The sequence below is a fragment of the Carassius carassius genome, chromosome 2 (genome assembly GCF_963082965.1).
Source record: "Carassius carassius chromosome 2, fCarCar2.1, whole genome shotgun sequence".
Classification (NCBI taxonomy): Eukaryota; Metazoa; Chordata; class Actinopteri; order Cypriniformes; family Cyprinidae; genus Carassius; species Carassius carassius.
This window is the reverse complement of record NC_081756.1, coordinates 44,496,855-44,521,975: the sequence shown is the minus strand read 5'-3', so window position 1 is coordinate 44,521,975 and position 25,121 is coordinate 44,496,855. Positions and strand designations below refer to the sequence as shown.

Below are 25,121 nucleotides of genomic sequence, written 5' to 3'. Positions count from 1 at the left end.
TAGAAAGCATCTAATCATAGCAATGTGGATATGGTTGAACCAGTTATGCAATTAAAACAAGTGGCTTTACAATGTTTAACAGAAAACAATGTCAGTGTTGTTTTTAACTGGAGTTAGATCCCTACTATAAAGCAGCTCTGCAGTGTGCTCATGGTTTTACTTGGGGATGTCTAGCCTCAGCGGACTGAACAGAAGAAATTAACCAGAGAATATATTGCATAATAGCCATGGATCAATGAAAGATGAAAGTTTGCACCAGGGCTTGAAAACAAAAAGAAAATTCAATCGGTTCACTCCGAGCAGAATCGATATTTTAACGTATAAAAATAACGTAAAAAATACTGGTTAATAACATTATTTTTTAAAAACAATATTATGTGTCTATAATTTGCCTAATTTGCATTTTATTAGCCCTATTACTTTACGAAATAATGAAGGCTAAAATGCCTGTAGTCTAAAGCAAAATGTTTACAAACATTATAAAAACAGCTATTAGTTTCTCTCGAAAACAAAACAAGTTTAGGCTATAAAAACGTCAATCCAAAAACAAATTAATTTAAGCTGAAGCTGATGCCTGCATCTCTCATCCGGCACGAATCCAAATGTTTCCATGTTCCCGACGTATCTGGATGCCAAATTTATATTATTTATTATATAGTGTTTGTACTTTTATCTACATAAAACATCATCCTTCAAATCCGCTTTATCAGCACAGTGAGGCGCGGTCACTCTGAACGCAACATGTTGTACAACGGAGCAGTCTTCTTCTCTTTGCAGTTTCATTTTCCTTTCCGAAAACTTTGGAACGTGTCACAATGAACCGTAATTTAGCACACTTTTTCTTTCGTTTCGTTAATCTGTCAATATGATTTAAGTGAAATATATTTAGTGTATATGCCTATATTCCTCTTAATGTAAGCCTATATAGGTTCGATTTTCAGTTTTCTCCATACACAGAAGTCCTGCAGATGTGTGATCTGTTGAATTCATCTCACACTATACTCAGATAAACTCTAAGTGCGGTGCGTTGCCGTTGCAACTTGCCTATGATGAGTTCACAGCTGAGCGGACATTTCACTCGCTGGCTTCAGCGTCACATTTGCATATGCTGTACTAATGGAATTCGTGATTCATTGACAGCTAATTTCAAAATAACGTTATTAATCGGTTAATGGCCATTTAAAATTTTCGATTCTGTTCGGAACTATAAAATTTGATTTAGTTTCTGTTTCTGTCAAAATTTCGTTCGTTTGCGGTTTTCGTTTTCGTTCCTTGAACCGGTTCAGAGCCCTGGTTTGCACTGGCAAGGTGCTTCATTCTCTTGTAATGAACTCCAAACGAACTTAATTTTGGTCGGATTAAGCAGTTAGCTCGTCAACTTCACTTGAGTATATCGTTGCCTTAGGAGTTAAACTGAGCAGATGGAGACAGGTGGAAATTGTTCCCCTCTTCCAGCTTTAATGAACGCTGGTGCCAATGTTGATGTGTTGTGATTAAGATCCATTAACTAGAGCTGCCAGTATGCCTCCTGTCAGCCTGAGCTCAACTCTTACTTACCCGGTAGAAGGCCGTTGTCAGGGGCAGCAAGGCGGCGGCTACAGTGTATTCCTCTGAGCTGGAGCAGTCCTGCGAGTAAACAGAGACAGGGAGATATTAGATGATACCACTGAAGAATATAAACTGATGATAAAAAAAAACTTTGGCCAATTGTGCAAAAAACATGACATCACTTGCTATTTTCCTATGTTATATAAAAGTTATTAACAAAGCATGATGATATGTCCATAGTATTGGTTGCATGTCCACGCATCACATTTTTGTCTTAATGAATATGGATAAATTTATTATATATGGAAAAACAAAGTCGTGGTGCTTATTTTTGGCTTTGCATCCAAGGACTTTATTTTTGGGTTGGCTTCCATTCAGTTGGTTTCCAATGCTTTTGAGTCATTTTCATCCATATGCTTTTAATATGTTATATAATCATGTAAATTGGAAAAGCCAGTTGTCAGGCTGTTTCAATTATCAATCTAGAAGCAATTTCATATTGTAAATTCTTAACTTACATGGCACTGTCATATTTAAACTGGACTAAGCTATTGAATCAAAATTGTTGCATAAAAAGATAAACTGGAATTGGATTGACATTATAGTTTATTAGGACCTTGGAAATAATAAAATCCAGATGACTCTGCTTTTAAAGAAAAAAAAAAAAAGATTTTAATAGCTTCATGAAAAGATTTTTCCCAGATTCATGATTTGTTGTATATGATGTGGCACTCTGTTAAAAGCTTTATCTACAATGACCGTACATTTATTTATCAACGATTTGTCACTTTTATGCATTCTATATTGTCTTAAATAAAACAGAAGCTGCTGAAAGCAACACCAGGATTATATTTCTATACAAAACCCAGTTCCCATCTCTGTTCTCTATCCTGGCATAAACATCGGAATGTAAAGACAGCGGTAAATCTAAAACATCAGTTCCTGCATAGATCTTGCGTTCCTGACCCCCATGGATGGTGCAGCATGCAGAATTTCTCTTTCAGTTCTTTCACATGTTTAGAATGAATTGTGTCATTTGCCAGGGGTTCTGGAACATTCCATTATTCTAAGCTTCTGTACACAATTAAATCACTGGAATGAACTTGGAGCAAAGTCTGTAATCCTTCACCATCAAATTATCCCAATTATTCTGTGGGGAGACCTTATCCTCCTCAGACTACATTCTCCTGAAGAAAACGTTTGTAGTGTTTGTCTGTGCAAAATTAATCATGAAGCTAAATTCTTGTTTACAGGTCCAAGTTAGTAGAGCCCTATCAAAAGCGTCTCTATGATATTCTGGTCCCCAGATATGGTTTAAAGGATTACCTATAGTGAGAAATTCTCAAAATTCTCAAATTTGTTGACTAGTGGATCCTCTTCAGTGAAAGGGTGCCGTCAGAATGAGAGTCCAAAAAAGATGACAAAAACATCACGATAATCAATAATAATTAGGGCTGTAGCTATCGAATATTTTAGTAATCGAGTATTCTACCCAAAAATTCCATCGATTAATCGAGTAATCGGATAAAATGTGTTTTTGCTTAATTAAAGTGCAATATTAATTATGCAAGACAAAATAAGACTCCTGGGTTTCTTAAAATTAACAACTAAGTTTCCTTCTTTAGAAAAAAAATAATTTTTTAAATGCATAGAATGCAATGCATACATCAAAAATAAACATTTAATTATTACCCATTGTTTCTCTGTCTGTACTTGTACTGTGAACAATGATAATAACATTGACAGATGAATTAAGTGCATTTAAGTGCCATTCAGTTGGGGTTTTAAATAAAGCATTTTCTGAGATGCACATTAAACATTAAACACATAAAACATTAATTTAATTTATCTTTTAATTATTAAAAATTAACTTAGCTTTTCGGTAAACAAAGGGGATTTACTATTAAAAATAAAACATGGAAGAAATGTTGTGTGATTAAACCTTTTAAAAAATTATGTGTGATTTTTTTTTTTTGCAGTAGGCTATGTACATTCTGCCGAACAATAGTCTTTAACTGGACTTTTATGGTTGGCAGGTGGACGCGCGCTTCAGTTTGTGTGATAAAGGAACTTGCGCTTCTGCTACATTTATTACCAGAGACACTCAGAACATGCAGGATTCATATTTAAATAGACTGTTCCAGCTTAATATTTACAGATATTAGTCCATATCGTGATTTGATGTAAGTGCAATGACCTATTCTTGATTAATTAATTCAAAATTTGGCAAATTCCGTGCCATTCTGCATTAAACTGTAAAATCAGTTTTTATGACTGGATTCCGCGATTCCCTCTGCGTTTTCTGCATCGCGGAAATCATAGGGCCCTAGTTGTGGTCTGCCAGCTATATCTTGCAATGGACACATGCCATGACGTTCGACGTGGGCGAGCTGTAGCCTGCGCAAAAGTCTGCTGAGGAGGTGGCAGGGGTGCAGTCTGCATCTTTCTTGGCATGCAGAGCTGGAAGGCCTCATCATCCCTTTTCTTCTCCTCGCATCTCTTCTGCATCCGTGTCAGTGCTGAACCAAAAATGCCTTCTGCGACGACCGGTGCATCTAAGATGGCTTCCTTTTCTCTGTCAGAGAGATTCGCCAAATGAAGCCAGCGTCCTCTTTCCTGAATGACCGTTGTGGCCATGGCCTTGCCCGATGCCTGGACGGCACATCTCTGAAGACGGAGCGAGAGATCTGTGACAACACAGTTTTCTTCCCACTGTGTCTGACTTGGCGTGTCAGACACCTCGTCTTGTAGCTCCACCTGGTATGCCGTGAGCAGAGAGATGGCGTTCATGGTCCGGACTGAGAGATTGACTGCTTTGTAAGCGTGCTCCGTCATGCTTGACTGGAAGCGGTCCGCTTTTGATTGGCAATGTTGGATTTGCAGCCGCCGTATGCTTTGGATGCAAGTGCGCTGCGACTAAAGGCTCCATGGTGGGCATGCGAAGAAGGCCTTCCTTCTCCATACCCTCCACGTCTAGCGTAGACCCCCTTGCACGGGCATTTTACTAGTAAACGAGTTGTCCTTCCAGGTGACAGAAACCTCTTCCAGAAGCTCTGAAAAGATTGGAAGGAGTAGTCTCACTGCCCGTTTAGCTCTCGGCAGCCTTTTCCCCTCATAGCGCGACTTTGCAGTCTCAGCTACTATGGTCGGCCACGGAATGTTGAGTTTCTCTGCAGCGCGTTTGCACACGTCTTGCAGATCCTCAGAGGATGGTGCCCCACCTGCTCCCTCCGTGGATCCCGCCGTAACGAGGGGTTGTGCCGGTTGCGCAGGGGGGAGAAAAGGGGAATCCTCGAAATCCCGAAATCCCCACCCTCCTCTTCCTCGTCCGTGCTGATGACACTGGCCAGAAGGGCGCATACATCCAGTTGTTCACCCCACGATAAAGTTGCCGTGGTGGGCAGCTCCAAAGGAATAGGTACCTAGTAGTCTTTAACTGGACTTTTATGGTTGGCAGGTGGACGCGCGCTTCAGTTTGTGTGATAAAGGAACTTGCGCTTCTGCTACATTTATTACCAGAGACACTCAGAACATGCAGGATTCATATTTAAATAGACTGTTCCAGCTTAATATTTACAGATATTAGTCCATATCGTGATTTGATGTAAGTGCAATGACCTATTCTTGATTAATTAATTCAAAATTTGGCAAATTCCGTGCCATTCTGCATTAAACTGTAAAATCAGTTTTTATGACTGGATTCCGCGATTCCCTCTGCGTTTTCTGCATCGCGGAAATCATAGGGCCCTAGTTGTGGTCTGCCAGCTATATCTTGCAATGGACACATGCCATGACGTTCGACGTGGGCGAGCTGTAGCCTGCGCAAAAGTCTGCTGAGGAGGTGGCAGGGGTGCAGTCTGCATCTTTCTTGGCATGCAGAGCTGGAAGGCCTCATCATCCCTTTTCTTCTCCTCGCATCTCTTCTGCATCCGTGTCAGTGCTGAACCAAAAATGCCTTCTGCGACGACCGGTGCATCTAAGATGGCTTCCTTTTCTCTGTCAGAGAGATTCGCCAAATGAAGCCAGCGTCCTCTTTCCTGAATGACCGTTGTGGCCATGGCCTTGCCCGATGCCTGGACGGCACATCTCTGAAGACGGAGCGAGAGATCTGTGACAACACAGTTTTCTTCCCACTGTGTCTGACTTGGCGTGTCAGACACCTCGTCTTGTAGCTCCACCTGGTATGCCGTGAGCAGAGAGATGGCGTTCATGGTCCGGACTGAGAGATTGACTGCTTTGTAAGCGTGCTCCGTCATGCTTGACTGGAAGCGGTCCGCTTTTGATTGGCAATGTTGGATTTGCAGCCGCCGTATGCTTTGGATGCAAGTGCGCTGCGACTAAAGGCTCCATGGTGGGCATGCGAAGAAGGCCTTCCTTCTCCATACCCTCCACGTCTAGCGTAGACCCCCTTGCACGGGCATTTTACTAGTAAACGAGTTGTCCTTCCAGGTGACAGAAACCTCTTCCAGAAGCTCTGAAAAGATTGGAAGGAGTAGTCTCACTGCCCGTTTAGCTCTCGGCAGCCTTTTCCCCTCATAGCGCGACTTTGCAGTCTCAGCTACTATGGTCGGCCACGGAATGTTGAGTTTCTCTGCAGCGCGTTTGCACACGTCTTGCAGATCCTCAGAGGATGGTGCCCCACCTGCTCCCTCCGTGGATCCCGCCGTAACGAGGGGTTGTGCCGGTTGCGCAGGGGGGAGAAAAGGGGAATCCTCGAAATCCCGAAATCCCCACCCTCCTCTTCCTCGTCCGTGCTGATGACACTGGCCAGAAGGGCGCATACATCCAGTTGTTCACCCCACGATAAAGTTGCCGTGGTGGGCAGCTCCAAAGGAATAGGTACCTTAGGGGCGGGAACCGGAGCGGGATTAGCTGACATGAGGGGATCATGGCCAGACAAGCTAGCTTGGCGTGCTAACCTGCGACGGAGGCTCTTCATTGTGAAACGCGTGCAGTGCTCACAGGAACCGGGACTAACGACCGCCATTTTAGCATGTTTCAGCCCAAGACATGCAGAGCAGACCTGGTGTGTGTCTTTGCATGAGATCTTGTTCCCGCATGAGCAAAGCCGCGGATCTCCCCCGCTAGCTACAGTAGTCTGCATTGCTGCAGCTATAATCGCGGTACTGAATGACCCTGACAATGAGCTGGAATGCCGATTGAGGGGTAGGCGAAAGCGGTGTGGTGGCCAACAGATCGTCTATACACACAGTACCAGAATGATTAGCCAGCAACCAGTGTGGAGACTAGTTGACAGCTATCAGAGTTGGGTAGGCTTCTGGTGTGAAGCGAGAAGAGGTTTTTGAATGTCGTAAAGACGTTGTGTCGCTCCTTTTATACCAAGAGGAGGGAGCCACTCCCTGACGCAACGTCATGTCCGCCAGCCAATTGGGGCTGGCGTAATGGAATTGGGCTTCTGAGGAATACGCGGAAGGGGCGTATCCCATAGTGAGACACCGAAACATATGCTTGAAAGAGAACACTGCTGACTCCTTGAAGTATGCGATTTCGGACTCAGCGCTTGTGTCTCCTTCCGCTTTGTGGGTGACGTAAACGCGTTGTGTCACATTAAAAAATCATTGCGAAAGAACCTGACGTGAGATTTAAAGTAACTTTAAAGAGGCTTCGAGGCAGAGGAATTTGCCTCGATCATTTTTTGTAATCGAGTTACTCGAGGAATCGTTTCAGCCCTAATAATAATAAATTATTATTAGAATAAAAAATAGTAAAAGTTGCGTGTTGGCAAATCCATCATTCAAATGTTTTAAAAAACCAGTGCATAATTCATTATTACAGATTTTCACTGTCATTATTGTGATGTTTTATTAGGTGTCATTCTGACGGCACCCATTCACTGCAGAAGATACATTGCTGAGCAAGTGATGTAATGCTAAATTTCTACAAATCTGTTTCAGTGAAGAAACAAACACATCTTTGATGGCCTGAGGTGGAGTAAATTTTCAGCAAATGTTCATTTTAGGGGCAACTTTTCCTTTAATATTTATTAATTAATAATACAGAGGGACATGTAATGTAAATATACTTTTTAGTTTTACCTTAACCTTTTTTTTTGAGTCATTAAATTAATACTTTTAAAGTTTTTCAAGACCAAAAAAAAAAAAAATTAATTCTGGAGACTCTTACTAATATAATATAGGTCAATGACCAATATGACAGATCCTCAAGTTATTACATATTCAGCACATATAAATAATTTGTTTTTCTAAAGAAACACTGTCCAACAGTGACACCAGTAGGTAAAGCAACAGAGGGAGTCCATGTCTCTCTCGCCTCCCCTGAGCCCATTGACTTTTAAGAGATACCCTAAAGCCTGCGGTGAGTTTGCTGGGGGGGTAACTGACAATGAATGGGGAAAAGTCATGTGAGAGGAGGCAATGGCTCCACCTCTATATGATTGGATATGACTGGATATTATCGGCTGTGATTGGTTCATGTGATAAATCTTGTTTCTGTGCGCATTCACTAATCAGTCGGAATGAACAATATAACAGCGTTAATGGGAAGACTAATTTAAAAAGGTAAGTAAACAAACAACTTTGTTACATTAAAATAAGATTTAAAATGGCATGAAAACTTGATCTATGAGAGCTTTTAGTGAGTAATCAGCTGGGAGAAATTTAAAGTAAATCTCTGTCTGTGACCAATATATATTGAGCTTTGATGACTGATAATCAAAAAAAAAAAAAAAAAGGCAAAAGTTAACTATTAAAAAGAATAGCTGAACATGTTCACAAATAAAATGTATTTTTTAAACTGTTACTGCCTTGAGTTATTCTCAATTCAGAACAGCACTGAGACTGAGGATTCTTGGATGAATAAAAATGAAAAGCATTTATTCAAAATATAAATCTTTTCTAACAATGTAAACCTATGCTATCACTTCTTATTGATTTAACACATCCTTGCTGAATAAAAGTTTTTATTTTTTATAAAAAAAATAAATAAATTAAAATGTACCAACCCCAAACCTTTGAATGGTAGTGTATATTGTTAGTAAAGATTACTACATTTATATAAATAAATGCTCTTCTTTTTAACCTTTTATTCCTCAAAGAATCCTGGAAAACAGTATCCCAGGTACCAAAAAAAAAAAAAAAATATTAAGCAGCAGCGCTGATATTAGAATGATTTCTGAAGGAACATGTGACACTGAAGACTGGAGTAATGATGCAGAAAATTCAGCGCTGCATCACAGGAAAAAATTAGATATTTTTTTCATTTAAAATAAAAAATAAAAACATTATTTTACATTGTAATAATATTTCACAATATAAAATGTTTTCCTGGATTTTTTTTAATCAAATGCAGCCTTGATGAGCATTAGAAACTCCTTTAAAAAAACATAAAAAGTAATTCCTATCCCAGAGTTTTGAACAGTAGTATTATATATGTATATATGTGTGTATATATATATATATATATATATATATATATATATATATATATGTGTGTATATATATATATATATATATATATATATATATATATATATATATATATATATATATATACACACACACACTATATAACTATATAATAAAAACTATACTGAGGTTATATATATATATATATATATATATATTAGTGCTGTCAATCGATTAAAAACTTTAACTAGATTAATCATACATTTTTTCTGTGATTAATCGCAATTAATCGCAATAAAAAAGAAATGTTTTTGTACGTTTTTAATATATTTTTTAATGTAATAATTTCACAGTTAAATTTAAATACTTGTTTAAATTACATATTTTTATGAATGAAGGCCAGTATTACTGATATTAATACAGCTACTGATTTTTTTTTTTCTTTTTACATTTATTATTAGGCTTCAAAAATATAACAGATTTTAATTTAAGTAAACTTAAAACAATGCTAACATAAACCCATAATAAATGTCATGTTTACTCCTGCCCTTCCTGTCTTAACAGTTAGGAAATATACAGAAATTTAATAAAGTTATCAAAGTTATATGCAGTCTGCACTGCATAAACTATAAATTAAATAGTTAATCCTTATTAAAGCTACAAAAGTTATTTAGTCAAGAGCAGCGAGTCATTTTCTCTGTTCCCTTTGTTCTTTAACTTTACTGACAGGAAGCTTTATTGGCTGCTGTCCCTTTAAGAGCAGACAGACACGCGGATCTCACCGTTTATATACTGTCTGTGGATCTCGCCTCATTCTCTCACAACTCTTTTTGTTCATTTTAGACTTTATATCAATCATTTAAGATTGCTCTTATGAGGATAATCGGCAAAACTGGCACTTTGGGATGTTTATTGTTTGTTCAAGCGCTTAAGAGAACTGGATTCTGGTGCCCTGTCTATGCATTGTGTGTGTGTGTGTGTGTTTGTGTGTACGTGTGCATGTGTCACATAAGGGCATTCACAGACAGCACATTCTCTTTTGTCTTGCCGCGCTTGAAATGTTTAAAAGCATTTAAATGAATAAGAGCGTGATCATATAATGTAAAGCTAGCCAACGGATGGCAGAAAATACAGATGCTGCGTTAATTGCGTTAAATATTTTGACACGTTGAACCAGACAAAAATTAATCGCATGCGTTAACGTTGACAGCACTAATATATATATATGATACACACACACACACGTATAAATTGAACATGTAATTTGGCCTATATTTCATCAGTCCTTTAATACATTTAATAGGCTGAGACTTTAGATTCATCCAAAAGCTGTTTTTGGCCCACGAGTCAGACTCTGGACACCCCTGATGTACAGAAATCACACATATACACTTACATGTCAGTAATGAGACTTGTCATTCACAGTGTGTAAGTTATTAAAAGGGGGTCAAGACTTCTGGTCATTAGTGTGTTGTTTGGAATGCTGGAGGATGTTGAGTGACTGTGACTCATCACAAACTATACGTGCTGCTGCACGTGTGAGCAGTCTGAATGATGTCTATGGAAGTGCACATGGAATATGACACGTCTTTTCCTATAGTCCAGTCTGCTATGGGATCTGCAGTCATATGATGTGACTCAGTTGCATCCTGTTTTACTCAAATTGTTGCTCTAGAACACTGTTTGCTGAGGCAGGAAGGGGAACGCATCAACTTCCTCTAAAACAAAAGCTATATTTTAATTGCTTTCAAGGAATGGTTTCGAAACAATATTGCTTTTCTCTAAAACAGAAGTTGTGATCAGAATAAATATATAAAATGCACGATATTACTACTCCTCATAATAAAGGTTAGGGAGAGGGAGAGAGATACTTTTATTTAGCACCAACACACAAAATCCAGGATTCATCTTAAGAATTCTGAAAAAAAAAAAAAAAAATTATATATATCTCAAATATAGCTAGCAATCACATGTACAATTTATGTTTGGCAAATGATAAAACTGGTGAAAAAAATCCCACACATTGACAATGAAAGAGGGACCAGAGTCATATCTAGAGACCATAGAGATATCATAGAAATTAGGCACTATTCAATCAATACAGTAAGGAACCCCCTAACAACAGTCAGAACACCCAAGCAACGCCATAGCAAACACCCAGAACCCTTTATCAACCATACAGCAATCATCAAAAATACCCTAACTGTGTGATCACATTTATATGGACAAGCATTGCTAGAATTTTCTTTAGAAAATTACAAAATTCAGTTACTTTTACTACAGAAATGTACTGTATCTCAGCCACTTGTTAAGTCAGTAAATCTTGAGTCAAAAAGAAATCCTGTGACCTCCTCCTGTTTACCTGGCCTCGTGGGAAGGTATCCTAGGGAAACTGCACTTGTTCAACATGGGAATGATGCACTTCACATCTTCCCAGAACATTTATTTCCGCAGCGTTCACAGAGCATTGTGTAAGCTCATCTGACTGCAAAGTCAGATATCATCCATTGAATGCTCTTTTTCCAAGAAAACCAATTGAGCACAATGGGTCTCCTGCTCTAGCAAAACAACTGCAGACAAATGAGGAAAATAAATGAAATCAGCAGGTGGTTCACCTAGACCTAGACTTGTGTGAGACCCATAATTATCTGTCAGTCACAGAAATGAATGTGCAGAAAACAAGGTTACTTTCAAGGGATGTTTCACCCAGAAATGAAAACGTTGTCATTGTGTATTCACCCTCATGTTATTTCACTTATAATTGCATTTTTTTAGCTCACATAACTAAAGCGGATTAGTGCCATGCCATCAAACCTGTTGCAAAACATCTTGATGCACCAAGTATGGATATGCAAATGCACTAAGGCTGTCATGATTACAAATTTTGACTGACAATTCTTCAATTAGTGTTACCTAGGTTAAGCCTTACACACACCTAATATATATTTAACTTGGAATCATATAGTAAAGAAAATAATTACTTATTTAAGGAATTATTTAAAATTGGCCAAACATATCGGCATCATATATCGGCCATCGGCTGCCCTGATTTCTAAATATCGGCATCGGCCAGTGAAAAACCCATATCGGTCAACCTTCAGTAATGAGAAAAAAAAAACACTCACGGTGCATCTGGGTTACTCAGGCAATGAAAGCAATTCATGTATAGAAATGAAATGGCATGGGGTGGTTAAATGAAAAAAGGACTTTAATTTTCAGGCGAACTATTCATTTAAATGGATGATTACAGAGCAAACGGCTGCTGTACTGTATTGCTCCCACTGCCTGCAGCATGGATGTGCAAAGCTCTGATCAGCTTCCCTTTACCCTCAGGACAGCATAAAACAAATGTGTGACTGACAGGCTGAGTAAGTGTTTGCAAGGGACCCCTGCCGATAAAGTAGGCCATAGCTGGCCTGTAACCCTACGGCACAGGAAATGAATGGGATGCCATAGTGAATCTCCACTTCATCGCATGCCAGACCACTGCTGGGCTTGCACAACTTTCAGTTCCAGAACCCGCCGCAGCTGGACGAAACACACAGCATAAGAAAAACAAGACTCTGTAAATTAGGCTTATTAATGGGATTGTTATGAGATTGTTTTAAAAACGATAAGGTCTATCGTATTTACTGTCTAGCGAGATAAGTACAGTTCACTAGTACTGACTCCAGCTCCATTCTAACGTCTGTATTCAAACCGGGAGGTTTCCTTTATGTTAACGGTCAACAACAGCAAACACCTGAAGAATGCACAACAAATATGTGGTAACAGCTCTCAGATTTTCCGAGAAGTTGCGTAAAATCAGGCTAACTCCGCTTGGATCGCCAGTTTTGCGAAGGAGGGATGTGGTACCACGGCTCTGTCTTCTTCCACATCTGTTGCACACTACGGTATGCGAAACTGCCGACCTCAAACAGATGGAGCCAGAGTCCAGACGCCTGAGGTCATGTGCATGTTTGGATGACAATTATATTGTCTACATATTATAACAAACTCTTGGGGAAAAACAATAAATGTCATCTAGCGTGTGTCAGCGTTGGTGTGCATGATATATTCCGATGGCACTTGCTAATATCAGAAATACAAATGGAATGCACACAGATTTAAGCATTTGCATTTCTTGATGTTTTCCTTCCTTTGTGAATTAGGGCTAGTCCACACGAAGCCAAAGTTTCCCTATCCAATCTTTTTCTCAAGAAACATCTGCATTCACACTAAACCACAAAACCGACACAAAACGATGTACTGTAGAATACATGCCAGACCAGTATGTGGCGCTGTAATTCTGTCACAGAGATACACAAAAAATGGAGAAGGCAGCTTGGACTATGCGCATAAACCTTGTGTGCGACAAACAAACCTGGAACAATATGGTACATTTATTAATATGTGTTAATGTTAGTTAATAAAAAGACAATCGTTCAGTGTTTGTTCATGCTTTTGTTGCGGTTACGTGATGTAGCAGTGCACGTCTAGGGGCGAGTCGTGGGCTGATGACGTTATCGTTTCAGAAAATATACGGATTCACACAAGGGCGGCGTTTTCAGATTTATCCACTCTGGGACCCGGTTTAAAAAAATATTGGTTTCACTCTCCCAAAACGCCGGATCCGTGTGGACGAAAATGATATGCATACAAAATGTATGTGTATACAGGGAAACACATCTCCATGTGGACGGGGCCTTAATCAGATTAATTTATCAAATAAATATTTGCTTATCCTTATGCTCTTCTTCATGATTAATTAAATTGTAAGAAAGGAGGACCTTGGTGAAACCCCCTTGTCACAAGGCCAGGAACAATAATAGCTCCGATTAAATGTAATTAAATATTAATTTTACGCCATATCTTCAGGGTAAGAAAGTAACATGCACAACACAACTAGATTAAACATGTGATGAAAGACTAGAAAGCTTTATTATTGCTGACTATACTTAGCATTGTAGATCACTGAGTTCATAAAGGGAACTTTCTAGTTTGTTGCATCACTCGTAGTTTACATAAAAATCAAACACAGCAACTTCATGAAAAAAACGATGTAATGTGTCAGAAAAAAGAAATCAAAAACAAGACCAGATATATATTAAAAACGTGTGTGTGTCTGTGCAACTGTACCTCCAGCTATTTATAGTGCAGATGAAAAAACAAAAAACATTACTGGAATAATCACTGGCGTCTCTGCGGTCTCTTGTAGCTCTTCATTGAAGGCGATGAGCGCACCCACAAAATAATATGAAAGCAATTAGGGTGTCCAGGCAATCTGCTATTTTTGTTTGTCTTACAGTTCATCTGAGACAAATCCATTGACCTCGGCGCCACACATGAGATCAAGTCATTGACAAACTATCCTGAAAATGTGAAGAGCTTTTATAACGCTTGTTGCCTTTGCACAATACAGCAGTGCTGAATTACCACATGTAAATGATTAACAAATTCTTGCAATGTTTTCCCTGAACTTACGAGAAAGATTATCAAATATTTTAGCTATAAACTCACATTATTTGCTCTGTAATTGGAATTTTGTTCTTCGAAAACTGTGCATACCTATCAGGAACCTAAAATTTATGTGAATTCTCCCCGACAAATCTCAAATACCAAACCCTCCAAGGAGAATGAATTTTTCCACTGACGGTACCTAAACGTAGAGCTCTGCAGCCACATCTGAGGTGGAAGATTTATGTCCTACATAAAACATACAAAAGTTTCCGACAGGTACGGTAGTAACACTGTCATTCTGATATGATGATCTTTGTTACATCCAATGAGGAGGAGAATACTCTTTCAAGCTAAGTCATGTCATGTTGTGATGTTCACACCAAGAACTATAACTGTGATAAGTATATTAGTGTCAACACCAATGGATGATAACATTCTCTTTATTATAAGCGCACTCCACAGTTATGTCACTGCAGCTTGAAAAACTCTTTAAAATAGCTCTTTAAAACAGGATGGATTTCCAATCGCTGTCGTTTTACTTAGCTTGGGAAAAAATAATTCTTAAAGTGATTCCCATAATGTTGCTCCTCTCTGCAGTGATAGCCATGGTTGTGGTCTCTGCTATCCTTTTGGACCTTGTGCAGTGCTGAGAATCTTTAACCTAATTTGATGTTCCCAATCAAACAAGACTGGCCTTTTAAAAATTTCAATTTACTATATTATCTCCAAAACTTGGCTCTAATCTTTGTGAAAACTTGTTTTCTTTCAATCAGCACAGGCTTTGTATTACTTTTTGTAACCCTTTGGTCATAGGCCTCAATGATCTGAACATGTGCACCTTATTTTTTGAGTGACATTATATTAAGTATTATATTTTGGACAATTCTGGCAATTTTTAACCCCAAAGCTGAGGTGCATAAGCTCAGATCAACGAGGCCTATGATCAAAAAACAAATACTAAAACATGTTCACCCCTGCTGAAAGAAAACAAGTTGATGAAAAATTGCATTTAATACTTGGTAATAACATAAGAAATTTATAAGCAAATTGTTTTGTAACAAGTTATGAGGAAAAAAAGTCCAAACATTTTTATTTTGTGCAGTTGTTATTTCCTTGTTATTTTTATTTTATATATATATATATATTTTATATATATATATATATATATATATATATATATATATATATATATATATATACATACATACTGTAACTTGATACACAAAAATGACCGGCCTACAACAAAAAAATAATAATTAATTAATAATAATAATAATAAATAAAGAAAATAATAATAAATATTATATATATATATATATATATATATATGTATGTATAAAACTGTATTTTAAGAACTGTATTTATTGTTATTGGTATATTTAGGTCAGTGCTCATTTTTAAACCAAAACCAATGACTTTCAGAAAAGTGGATTTTCCATCTGCTCTTCATATAGCTTGTCATCTTCAGCCCTGTTCCATGTCATTTTGTTGCCTTTCTGTGTAAAAAAAAATCTTTGTCCTTGACACAGTCTCTGGAGATCTTCATGAAATCACTCTCGCTTGGGCTTGTTTCTGTCTCTCATCTTGATTAACACTCTCTGATAACTGATAGCACGTGCATTTCATCCTTTGAAAGCTGCTCCACATATGTCTCTCATATCCCAATGGAAAACAATACATTACAGACCTGCATACAGCTTAGCGATCAGGTGACACAGCTATACAAACCATTTCAATGCATTTAAATGTAGAATTTTCGTTAAATTTTGCTTTCAAATTGTTTTGGTCTAAAAACCCTTATCGGCTGCAGATGTTGACATCCACGGCCCAAGCTGGTCTGTATTATTTTGACAAAAGTATGTTCAGAATGTCCAGTGACTCTATAAAAGTTGCTAGCTGTTTAAACTGCACAGCATAATTACCCCCCCACCACACCGATGTGAAGTTGTAAAACACAAGGAACTACCAGTGGGACCCTACTCCAGATTAATGGCAATATGACTGTTTATAAAGGAATGTGATGGAATAACACAGAATAAGTCATGAAGTGCTATGACAAGGCAGACACAGTTACACAAAACCTAAACAACTTAACACACATCAAACATCCCTCTTACAGAAAGCACCAGACTTATAGATCAGTAAGCTCTACCAAACTGTCACAAAAAAATAATACTTTACTGAAGGAAAACAGTATTATATCATATAGTGTAATAAATCAGTAGTGCAATAAGTCATGCTGGCAGAATGAAGGCTCAGTGCTGGCTGGAAAAATCTGGAACTTTGAAACTAAAAGGTTCATTTCTGTTTGCTTTGTCAGAGATGTTTGCTTAACACTAAATCTGCTTTTAACTTTCTAAAAAGACTCCAGGCTTTGCATTTAATTAAAAACATACTCTACGTCACAGATCCTATCAGGACGCCCCATCGGCAGGATTTTTAAAGGAGAACAAAGGGAAGCAGATTTCCCCTACATGGAAAATTGTGGTTTTCCCTTAATATACATTTAAGAGACTCTTTCCACGACACAAAGAAATAACATTCTACATCCCCCGCTAACCTGTACAATAACTATACAGTGCTTGATATGTTAAAACTAAAATTGTTAATGGATTTAATATTAAAGTGTAATTAGTATTTTTATGTAATTAATATTTAAATTGTGCATTGATTAATGATGATATGGTATTTTCTTCTAAATACTACAGTTTGAAAATAATCAGTATTTTGCAAATATACAATACATCATATACATACAGTTGCACTCAAAATTACTCAACCCCTCAGAGACTGCAGTACTTTACAAATACAAGCTTTTCTGAAGATCCAAGATAAAATAAAAATTGCATCTATAACAGTTCACTGGCATATTAAAAGTGATATTGTCAATATATAATGTAATATTTTTGAGTTAAAAGATTTTTTAATAATACTGCTATGTCACAATTATTCAACCCCATTCAACATTGCTGTTTTTTTTAAATCACTTTTTTAAACTTTTGCATGGTGGCAAATAAAACAGTCTCAAAACACAATTAAGCCTTTAGAAACTATTAAAAACTGAATTAGCTTGAGCTGTTACAGATACAGTTAGCCCATGCATGTGTTGAAGTTGAGTAGCAAAAATGTCAACAGAGATCTCACAAAAGCTAAAGAGAATAAATATTGTATTACTTTAGAAAGGCTAAGGCTATATGAAGATTTCCAAGACATTGAAAGTTCCTAGAGACATAGCTCTCAGCCTTCCTTAGCTTAAAATGTGCTGTACCAGAAAACCTTTAAGGATGTTGAAGAAAAAGCACAATATCATAAAATGTTTAATCAGAGCAACTGAGAAAAACCTGCAATGTACAGCCAAAGACTTCCAAGATGACCCGATGAAAGGAGGAAAACCATTTCAATGCAGTGTGTAAGAAGAACACTAGACAAGTATGGCCTTCATGTTTAGACATCTCAATGAATACCAGTCTTGATCAAGAAGAACAAAAAGCCAACTTGAACTTGATCAAATTCATTTGTGTGGACCTGTGGAGCTCTGGAGGAATGTTTTATGGAGTGATGTGACCAAACTGGAACTTTTTGGACCCATGGATCAGCGGTATGTCTGCTGCAAAAAAGGCAAAGCTCATAAGCAGAAGAACACCATCTCCATCGTCAAACTTGGAGGTGGATCAGTCCTGTTATGGGGTTTCTTTACTGTAGAAGGAAGTGGAAATCATGACTGTATGAAGGACATCATGGATTTTTTGAAGTATCAGGCCATTTTGACAAGAATTGTGATGCCTTTGGTGCAAAGACTGAAGCTGATGCTCAATGGACTTTCCTGTAGGACAGTCATCCCAAAGTACAAATCCAAAACTACTTCAACTTGGTTCAGGGATCAGTCATAGAATGTTCTTGAGTGGCCTGTTCAGTCTCCAGGCTTAATTCTCATTTCAAATATCTGGTAGAATTTGAAGAAAGCAGTGGCAATGTGAAAACCAAAGATTATCAGTGATCTGGAAGCTTTTTCAGGCGAGGAATGGGCCAAGAGTGTAGTAGAGAGGTGACAGAAGCTTCTAAACACTTACAGAAAGCGGTTATTGATGATTTTAAAGAATAAAAGATTCTGCACAAAGGGGGTTGATTAATTTTGAACATGAATGCTTAGAGCCAATTTGAATTTTATCATGATTCATCAATGTTCCATTCTCAGAATCACTCAAAAGTGTATTAACAAACTTTCTCTAATACTTTACTGATGCCTTTGTTGAATTGATTTCATTAAATGCTGTTCTCCGCAGCAAAAAGCCTTGCAAGTCAAGTGGGTTGAATAATTTTGATTGCAACTGTATATATACAGTACAGACCAAAAGTTTGGACACACCTTCTCATTCAAAGAGTTTTCTTTATTTCATGAATATGAAAATTGTAGATTCACACTGAAGGCATCAAGGGCTATTTGACCAAGAAGGAGAGTGATGGGGTGCTGCGCCAGATGACCTGGCCTCCACAATCACCGGACCTGAACCCAATCGAGATGGTTTAGGGGTGAGCTGGACCGCAGACAGAAGGCAAAAGGGCCAACAAATGCTAAGCATCTCTCGGGGAACTCCTTCAAGACTGTTGGAAGACCATTTCAGGTGACTAGCTCTTGAAACTCATCAAGAGAATGCCAAGAGTGTGCAAAGCAGTAATCAAAGCAAAAGGTGGCTACTTTGAAGAACCTAGAATATGACATATTTTCAGTTGTTTCACAGGTTCGTTATGTATATAATTCCATATATAATTCCACATGTGTTCATTCATAGTTTTGATGCCTTCAGTGTGAATCTACAATTTTCATAGTCATGAAAATAAAGAAAACTCTTTGAATGAGAAAATGTGTCCAAACTTTTGGTCTATACTGTATATATATATATATATATATATATATATAGCAAACACTAAAGAAAACACTTGCCTGAAAAAAAAAATATTACAAATTTTTTTGTGTTGCAGCATTCCTGTATTTTGTGATCTGGAACTCTGACACACGAGTTATTATATTACTTGACTAACTGCTCTGGTGCTTTTGCTTTTAGGTCGCTTTGGGAATAAATTCTGGTAATATTGATGCCCACCTGTAGAGCGCAGTTCATCATACGAATGATATGATCAAACTGCTGGTGGTCCAGGATAGCACGGTTCTGCTGCACGTGGTGGCTGAGCTCTTCGGTCAGGCACTGGCGTGCTGCTTTGCCTTTCAGGGCCCGAAGAGCCGCAGGGAGTGCCTGAAAGAAACAGCAGCATCAAGACATTACTAAAACATATGCTTTTAAAGTGCTCACATCCACCTAAACCAGTCTGGGCTGCCCTCATCTGAACGCAGAAGCAGTTCTCTTGTATACATGCATGCAAAGAGCACAATCGCTCCAGCTAAATCCAGTCAGTTGACCTCCGACCCATAGTTAAAATTCCAGAATGGTTGTTGTTGATGAGATTTTACGTCTAGACGGAGACAGCACTCTCCGCTCAGGTTTACTCGGGCCGATGGAGTAGAGGTTGTGTGGAGGTGATGTCTTTACTGGCTCAGAGAAGCCATTAAGCTGCAAGCACAACATTTTTACAACTGTAAAGGGATGCAAGCTTGCATTGTATAACCTACAATTTAAACTCAAATGTATGCAGGTAGCTGGCTACCATTCAAATGCAAACACACGCATGTGATGGCAGGTTCCAAACATCCTCAGGGAGCAGATTTCCTTTGCTACAGGTAATTTGCACAAAGTTATTTAGCCTAAAAATTTTTAAGATGCTTTAGACAAACACCAGACATGGTTAATGTTAGAATAATATTGGTATTAGTGATAAGGGCAGGGAAATTAGAAGAATATGCGTGACTGTTTGTTCACCCCTTTCCTCCTACGTTTGTACGACTTGCAGCTGTAGAGCTTTGCTTATCGTGCTGTGAATGCCATCACTAACGCATGCTAATCTGCATGCTGTCTTTTTCCAGATGTGCAAGTGAATGTGTGGGTTTAATCCTTCTGTCATCACAGAAATGATTGCATCACCTTCTCTGTCTCCAGAGTCTTGTTGTCGAAGATGAAACCGATGCACGTCCGGACCACCTCCAGTCTACGAGCACTGTTAAAAACCGAGCTGGGCTTGTCCATGATAGACACTGCATAAAAAGAAAATAAACATTAATAATGCATTACACTGACTAAACCATAGTTAAGCGGTAGCATTACACACAACACAAAAAGGAGTGTTTATACTGTAAACTCCTTAACTGCGATAAAAATAATTGTTACACACCATCTCAAGTGGCTTATTGCTATTATAACAAAAATAAAAACATCAATGTACAAACCAGATTCCAAAAAAGTTGGGATACTGTACAAATTGTGAATAAAAACAGAATGCAATGATGTGGAAGTTTAAAATTTCAATATTTTATTCAGAATACAACATAGATGACATATCAAATGTTTCAACTGAGGAAATGTATAATTTTAAGGGAAAAATAAGTTGATTTTAAATTTCATGGCATCAACATATCTCAAAAAAGTTTGGACAAGGCCATGTTTACCATTGTGTGGCATCCCCTCTTCTTTTTATAACAGTCTGCAAACGTCTGGGGACTGAGGAGACAAGTTGCTCAAGTTTAGCAATAGGAATGTTGTCCCATTCTTGACTAATACAGGCTTCTAGTTGCTCAACTGTCTTAGGTCTTCTTTGTCTTCTTTATCTTGCTCTTTATGATGTGTCAAATGTTTTCTATGGGTGAAAGATCTGGGCTGCAGGCTGGCCATTTCAGTACCCAGATCCTTCTTCTATGCAGCCATGATGTTGTAATTGATGCAGTATTTGGTCTGGCATTGTCATGTTGGAAAACGCAAGGTCTTCCCCGAAAAAGAGACGACGTCTGGATGGGAGCATATGTTGTTCTAGAACTTGGATATACCTTTCAGCATTGATAATGCCTTTCCAGATGTGTAAGCTGCCCATGCTACACGCACTCATGCAACCCCAAACCATCAGAGATGCAGGCTTCTGAACTGAGCGCTGATAACAACTTGGGTTGTCCTTGTACTCTTTAGTCCGGATGACATGGCGTCCATGTTTTCCATAAGGAACTTCAAATTTTGATTCGTCTGACCACAGAACAGTTTTCCACTTTGCCACACTCCATTTTAAATGAGCCTTGGCCCAGAGAGAACACCTGCGCTTCTGGATCATGTTTAGATATGGCTTATTTTTTGACATATAGAGTTTTAGCCAGCAACGGCGAATGGCACAGTGGATTGAGTTCTTTTTATACCCAATCATGTTGTCAATTAACCTAATAATTTGCAAATTGGTCCTCCAGTTGTTCCTTATATGTACATTTAACTTTTCCGGCCTCTTATTTCTTCACGTCCCAACTTTTTTGGAATGTGTAGCTCTCTTGAAATCCAAAATGAGCCAATATTTGGCATGACATTTCAAAATGTCTCACTTTCAACATTTGATATGTTATCTATGTTCTATTGTGAATAAAATATAAGTTTATGAGATTTGTAAATTATCCCATTCATTTTTTACTCACAATTTGTTCAGTGTCCCAAATTTTTTGCAATCGGGTTTGTAAGTAACTTAACCAATGTTACCCTGTCAATAAGTTAATTTTCCAAAATCTTTACATGTTGTTATTTGGTATTATTACACAGCTCTGTGGAATACTTGATTCTGATTGGTACAGATAACAACCTGTAAAAGCTAATAACACAGGCTCATCCGGGTAACAGCAGTCTGCGCTGTACTCTTGCTTGAACTATTTTTTTTTTTCTTGGTGGAAGCTTTGCGTTTGTTTAGCTGCTAAAATATTAAAACTCGATTTAAAATGGTGTACAATTATTTAATTATGTCATACTGGTATCGCGGAAATAGGTTTAGGGATATGTAAATTGGTATGAGTTGGATCTCGAGTTGGAGTTGGTGCATGACTGTAATAGCAACTTACAAGTTAACTCCTCAGGAACTGTCCACTTAATATAAAGTGTAACATCCTGAACAATAACCACATTTTATATGTAAAGCCTAACTTAATGGCCGCTGCTATGTAACATCAGAGTAATATGTGTATATATACCAGCAGTATATATATTATAGTCTATAAAGTTATGTAACAATATTATTTTCACTCACCCACAGGGGGTCCAGCGGGCACCACACACTTCCTCTCTGGACGGGTACTGATAGGGGCGGCGTGTTGCTTGGTCAGGCCCTCCTGTATCAACTCCTCCACCTTCTCCTCCTCCAACAAGGGAAAAGGCACCACATGCACCCGCAGGTGTGAGCCCTCAGTGGGCCGGAGCACTTTCTGGAAGGCCATGTGGGGGTTCGGACTCTCCTGCAGAACATACGACAAAACAATTGTCTAAATTCAGCATTAAGAGATGCTTTCTGGAGTTTGAAAAAACTGGAAAAAGTTCACCATCACTCATCAGGAGCATAACTCTGTGAGTACTACAACCTCCACTGTGAAAATGTGCTTTTCACAGTCATTCTTGCTGTTGTATACTGTGAGTGAAAATTTCCAACAGCCGGGATAAACTGAGCAGTATTTGACAGATCACGTGATCTCAACACAGTCGCTCCAAAAAGGTGACCTGCTCTCACGTGAGTGGACATAATTCACAAAATATTCCTCAAAAGTACAATTCAGTCTTTAAGTGTAAAACTTTTTAATGAGGAAAATGGCAGAGTCCAGGTTTAAAGAAGCCTTGGCTCTTAATAAAATGCATTAAATATGACATAAGAGAAGTCTTGGCAAAAACAGAAGGTCAACCAGAAGGACAGAAAATACATGCATCAAGCAGCAGCCAATGGATTTCAAGAACCTGAAGGAAATGACATTAGAGATGGCGTCATGCGCTTACATTTTTGTAAAGCTGCTCGGACAGCTCTCTTAAGCGCTTCTGGAACTTGACCAGGTTCTCTTCTTCCTCCTTTAAGCAGTCTACATCTAAGGCCACCAGCTACAGGACAGTAAAACAGAGCAGTTTAATGCAGGGAACCATGAATCTGTGGTTACAACGTGCACAAGAAATCAGTTTTTCCACCTGCAATTGATTTAACACTACCCAGAACAATAGCTGAAGTTTCACTCAGCTACACTGAGTCACGCATGTACTCTCTTCCTCTTGTGGAATGATGTTAGGAGTAGGAGAGTAAATATTTGCTCTAACAATGATCGGATCTTATTACAGTTGTTTACTGAATCGTGCCATACAGTACATGATGAAACAGTCACACATTTCATTTGAATTCCATCGGAATTTTTTGGTACAATTCATCCTTATTTTCAAAAATATTCTGAAGACACAACTGCATCCATTGAAAATAGGTTCTGTTTTAACATCTAACAAGTTTGCTTGCTGTCTACTGCATGCATAGGCAGCATCCTAACTGAAATGAATCATATCAGAGGAGGAAAGGAATCACATTAGAGGACACATGAATCTCTAAGGATTTTTGGTGCATCCCACTTTGCTTACTCATGCACTATTCAGTGAAGTAGATTTTATTTACAATATTGCCTGTGTTGCTCTATTCCACCTAGGGGTGGGCAATCTGGTGAATTTATATCGTAATCAATCTTTTCAAGCGAAACTACAGCAATAACTGCACATTAGATGACTGTGGCTGGTCAAATTATATCAACTCAACGTGAGTTTCGATTTATGCCGTTAACTGTTTTAATAATTTCAAGCTGCGTGCTTATGCTTCCCCTAAACTTAATGTCCAAATCAGTCCAATCATGCAATGTTACTGTTGTAAAATAAAGGCTACTGTGGGATATGCTTTAATTTAAAAAGAGAACTATTAAAAGCGCATTAACTGCGAAAGAGATTGTTCTCCATGTGCCTTCTGAGGTGTAGCTAAACACGAACAAGCAAAGTGTACGTGGAGTTAAATGGTCAAATATACACAAAAACAAGTCAAAATGTCTGTCTTGGGAAGTATTTACATAAAGACAGTCAGTTATGTCTTAAGTGGAACATAAACAATTGGGGTAGAAATCAGATGTGTGTCAGTATATTAGATCCGTGCATTTAGCTTTACAGAGACAGCAGCCTAATAAACCTACTGCTGTCTGTGTCATTAATGTTAATCAAACAGCAAAAGAGAAAAATCACTCTTGAATGAATCATTTTGTAACTTTAATGAGAATCAATGTATATTTGATTCATTCAGTAAAGTGGTGTTTTAAAGTTTAACTCTTTAATGTCCATTTTGGTTGTTTAAGTCATAGGCTTGTTCCACTCTGGATATTCTCAAAAGTACATCAAAAATTGAAAAGATCATCAATCATGACTTTGCGTAAGATTGTGACATGATATTCTGGGAAGATCGCCCACCCCTAATTCCACCAACGAAAACAGCTCTAAACAAAGTCAACACTGGGTTTTTTTTTTTTTTTTTGAATTATTCAGTGTTTTTGAATGAATCGAGTCTATGATTCAGAGATCCATACATAAAGACAGTTACTTGATTCATTCCTAATTGAATAAGCCATTTTGAACGAAACGGTTGAATGAACAAATAAACGATTCACTAATTAAGAAAATGACCTGCCAGTACTTAATGCCTTTTTAAGTTTAAGTTAAGTTTCACAATATTTCATGTTTCTATATTCAATAACATCTTAACATTTAAAAATGTGTAATTTAATGGATTACGTTACAAACAAAACATTTTGTCATGTAATTTGGAACAATAATGGACTACAATTAATCT

The 25,121-nt window shown here is 38.0% G+C and overlaps 1 protein-coding gene across 6 annotated transcripts in view; it reads right to left on the bottom strand.

Annotated features, from left to right (window-relative positions):
- The window catches only part of LOC132110527 (myotubularin-related protein 13-like), a 158,445-nt gene that overhangs the window by 44,461 nt on the left and 88,863 nt on the right, over nucleotides 1-25,121 (bottom strand). For all 6 annotated transcript variants that reach the window (XM_059517262.1, XM_059517219.1, XM_059517235.1 and 3 more), the window contains exons 13-17: nucleotides 23,261-23,359; nucleotides 22,527-22,731; nucleotides 20,408-20,517; nucleotides 19,475-19,624; nucleotides 1,558-1,626 (exon numbers count right to left, since the gene is read on the bottom strand). In XM_059517262.1, the coding sequence (XP_059373245.1) occupies nucleotides 1,558-1,626; nucleotides 19,475-19,624; nucleotides 20,408-20,517; nucleotides 22,527-22,731; nucleotides 23,261-23,359 (633 nt within the window). The remainder of the gene's footprint in view (nucleotides 1-1,557; nucleotides 1,627-19,474; nucleotides 19,625-20,407; nucleotides 20,518-22,526; nucleotides 22,732-23,260; nucleotides 23,360-25,121) is intronic.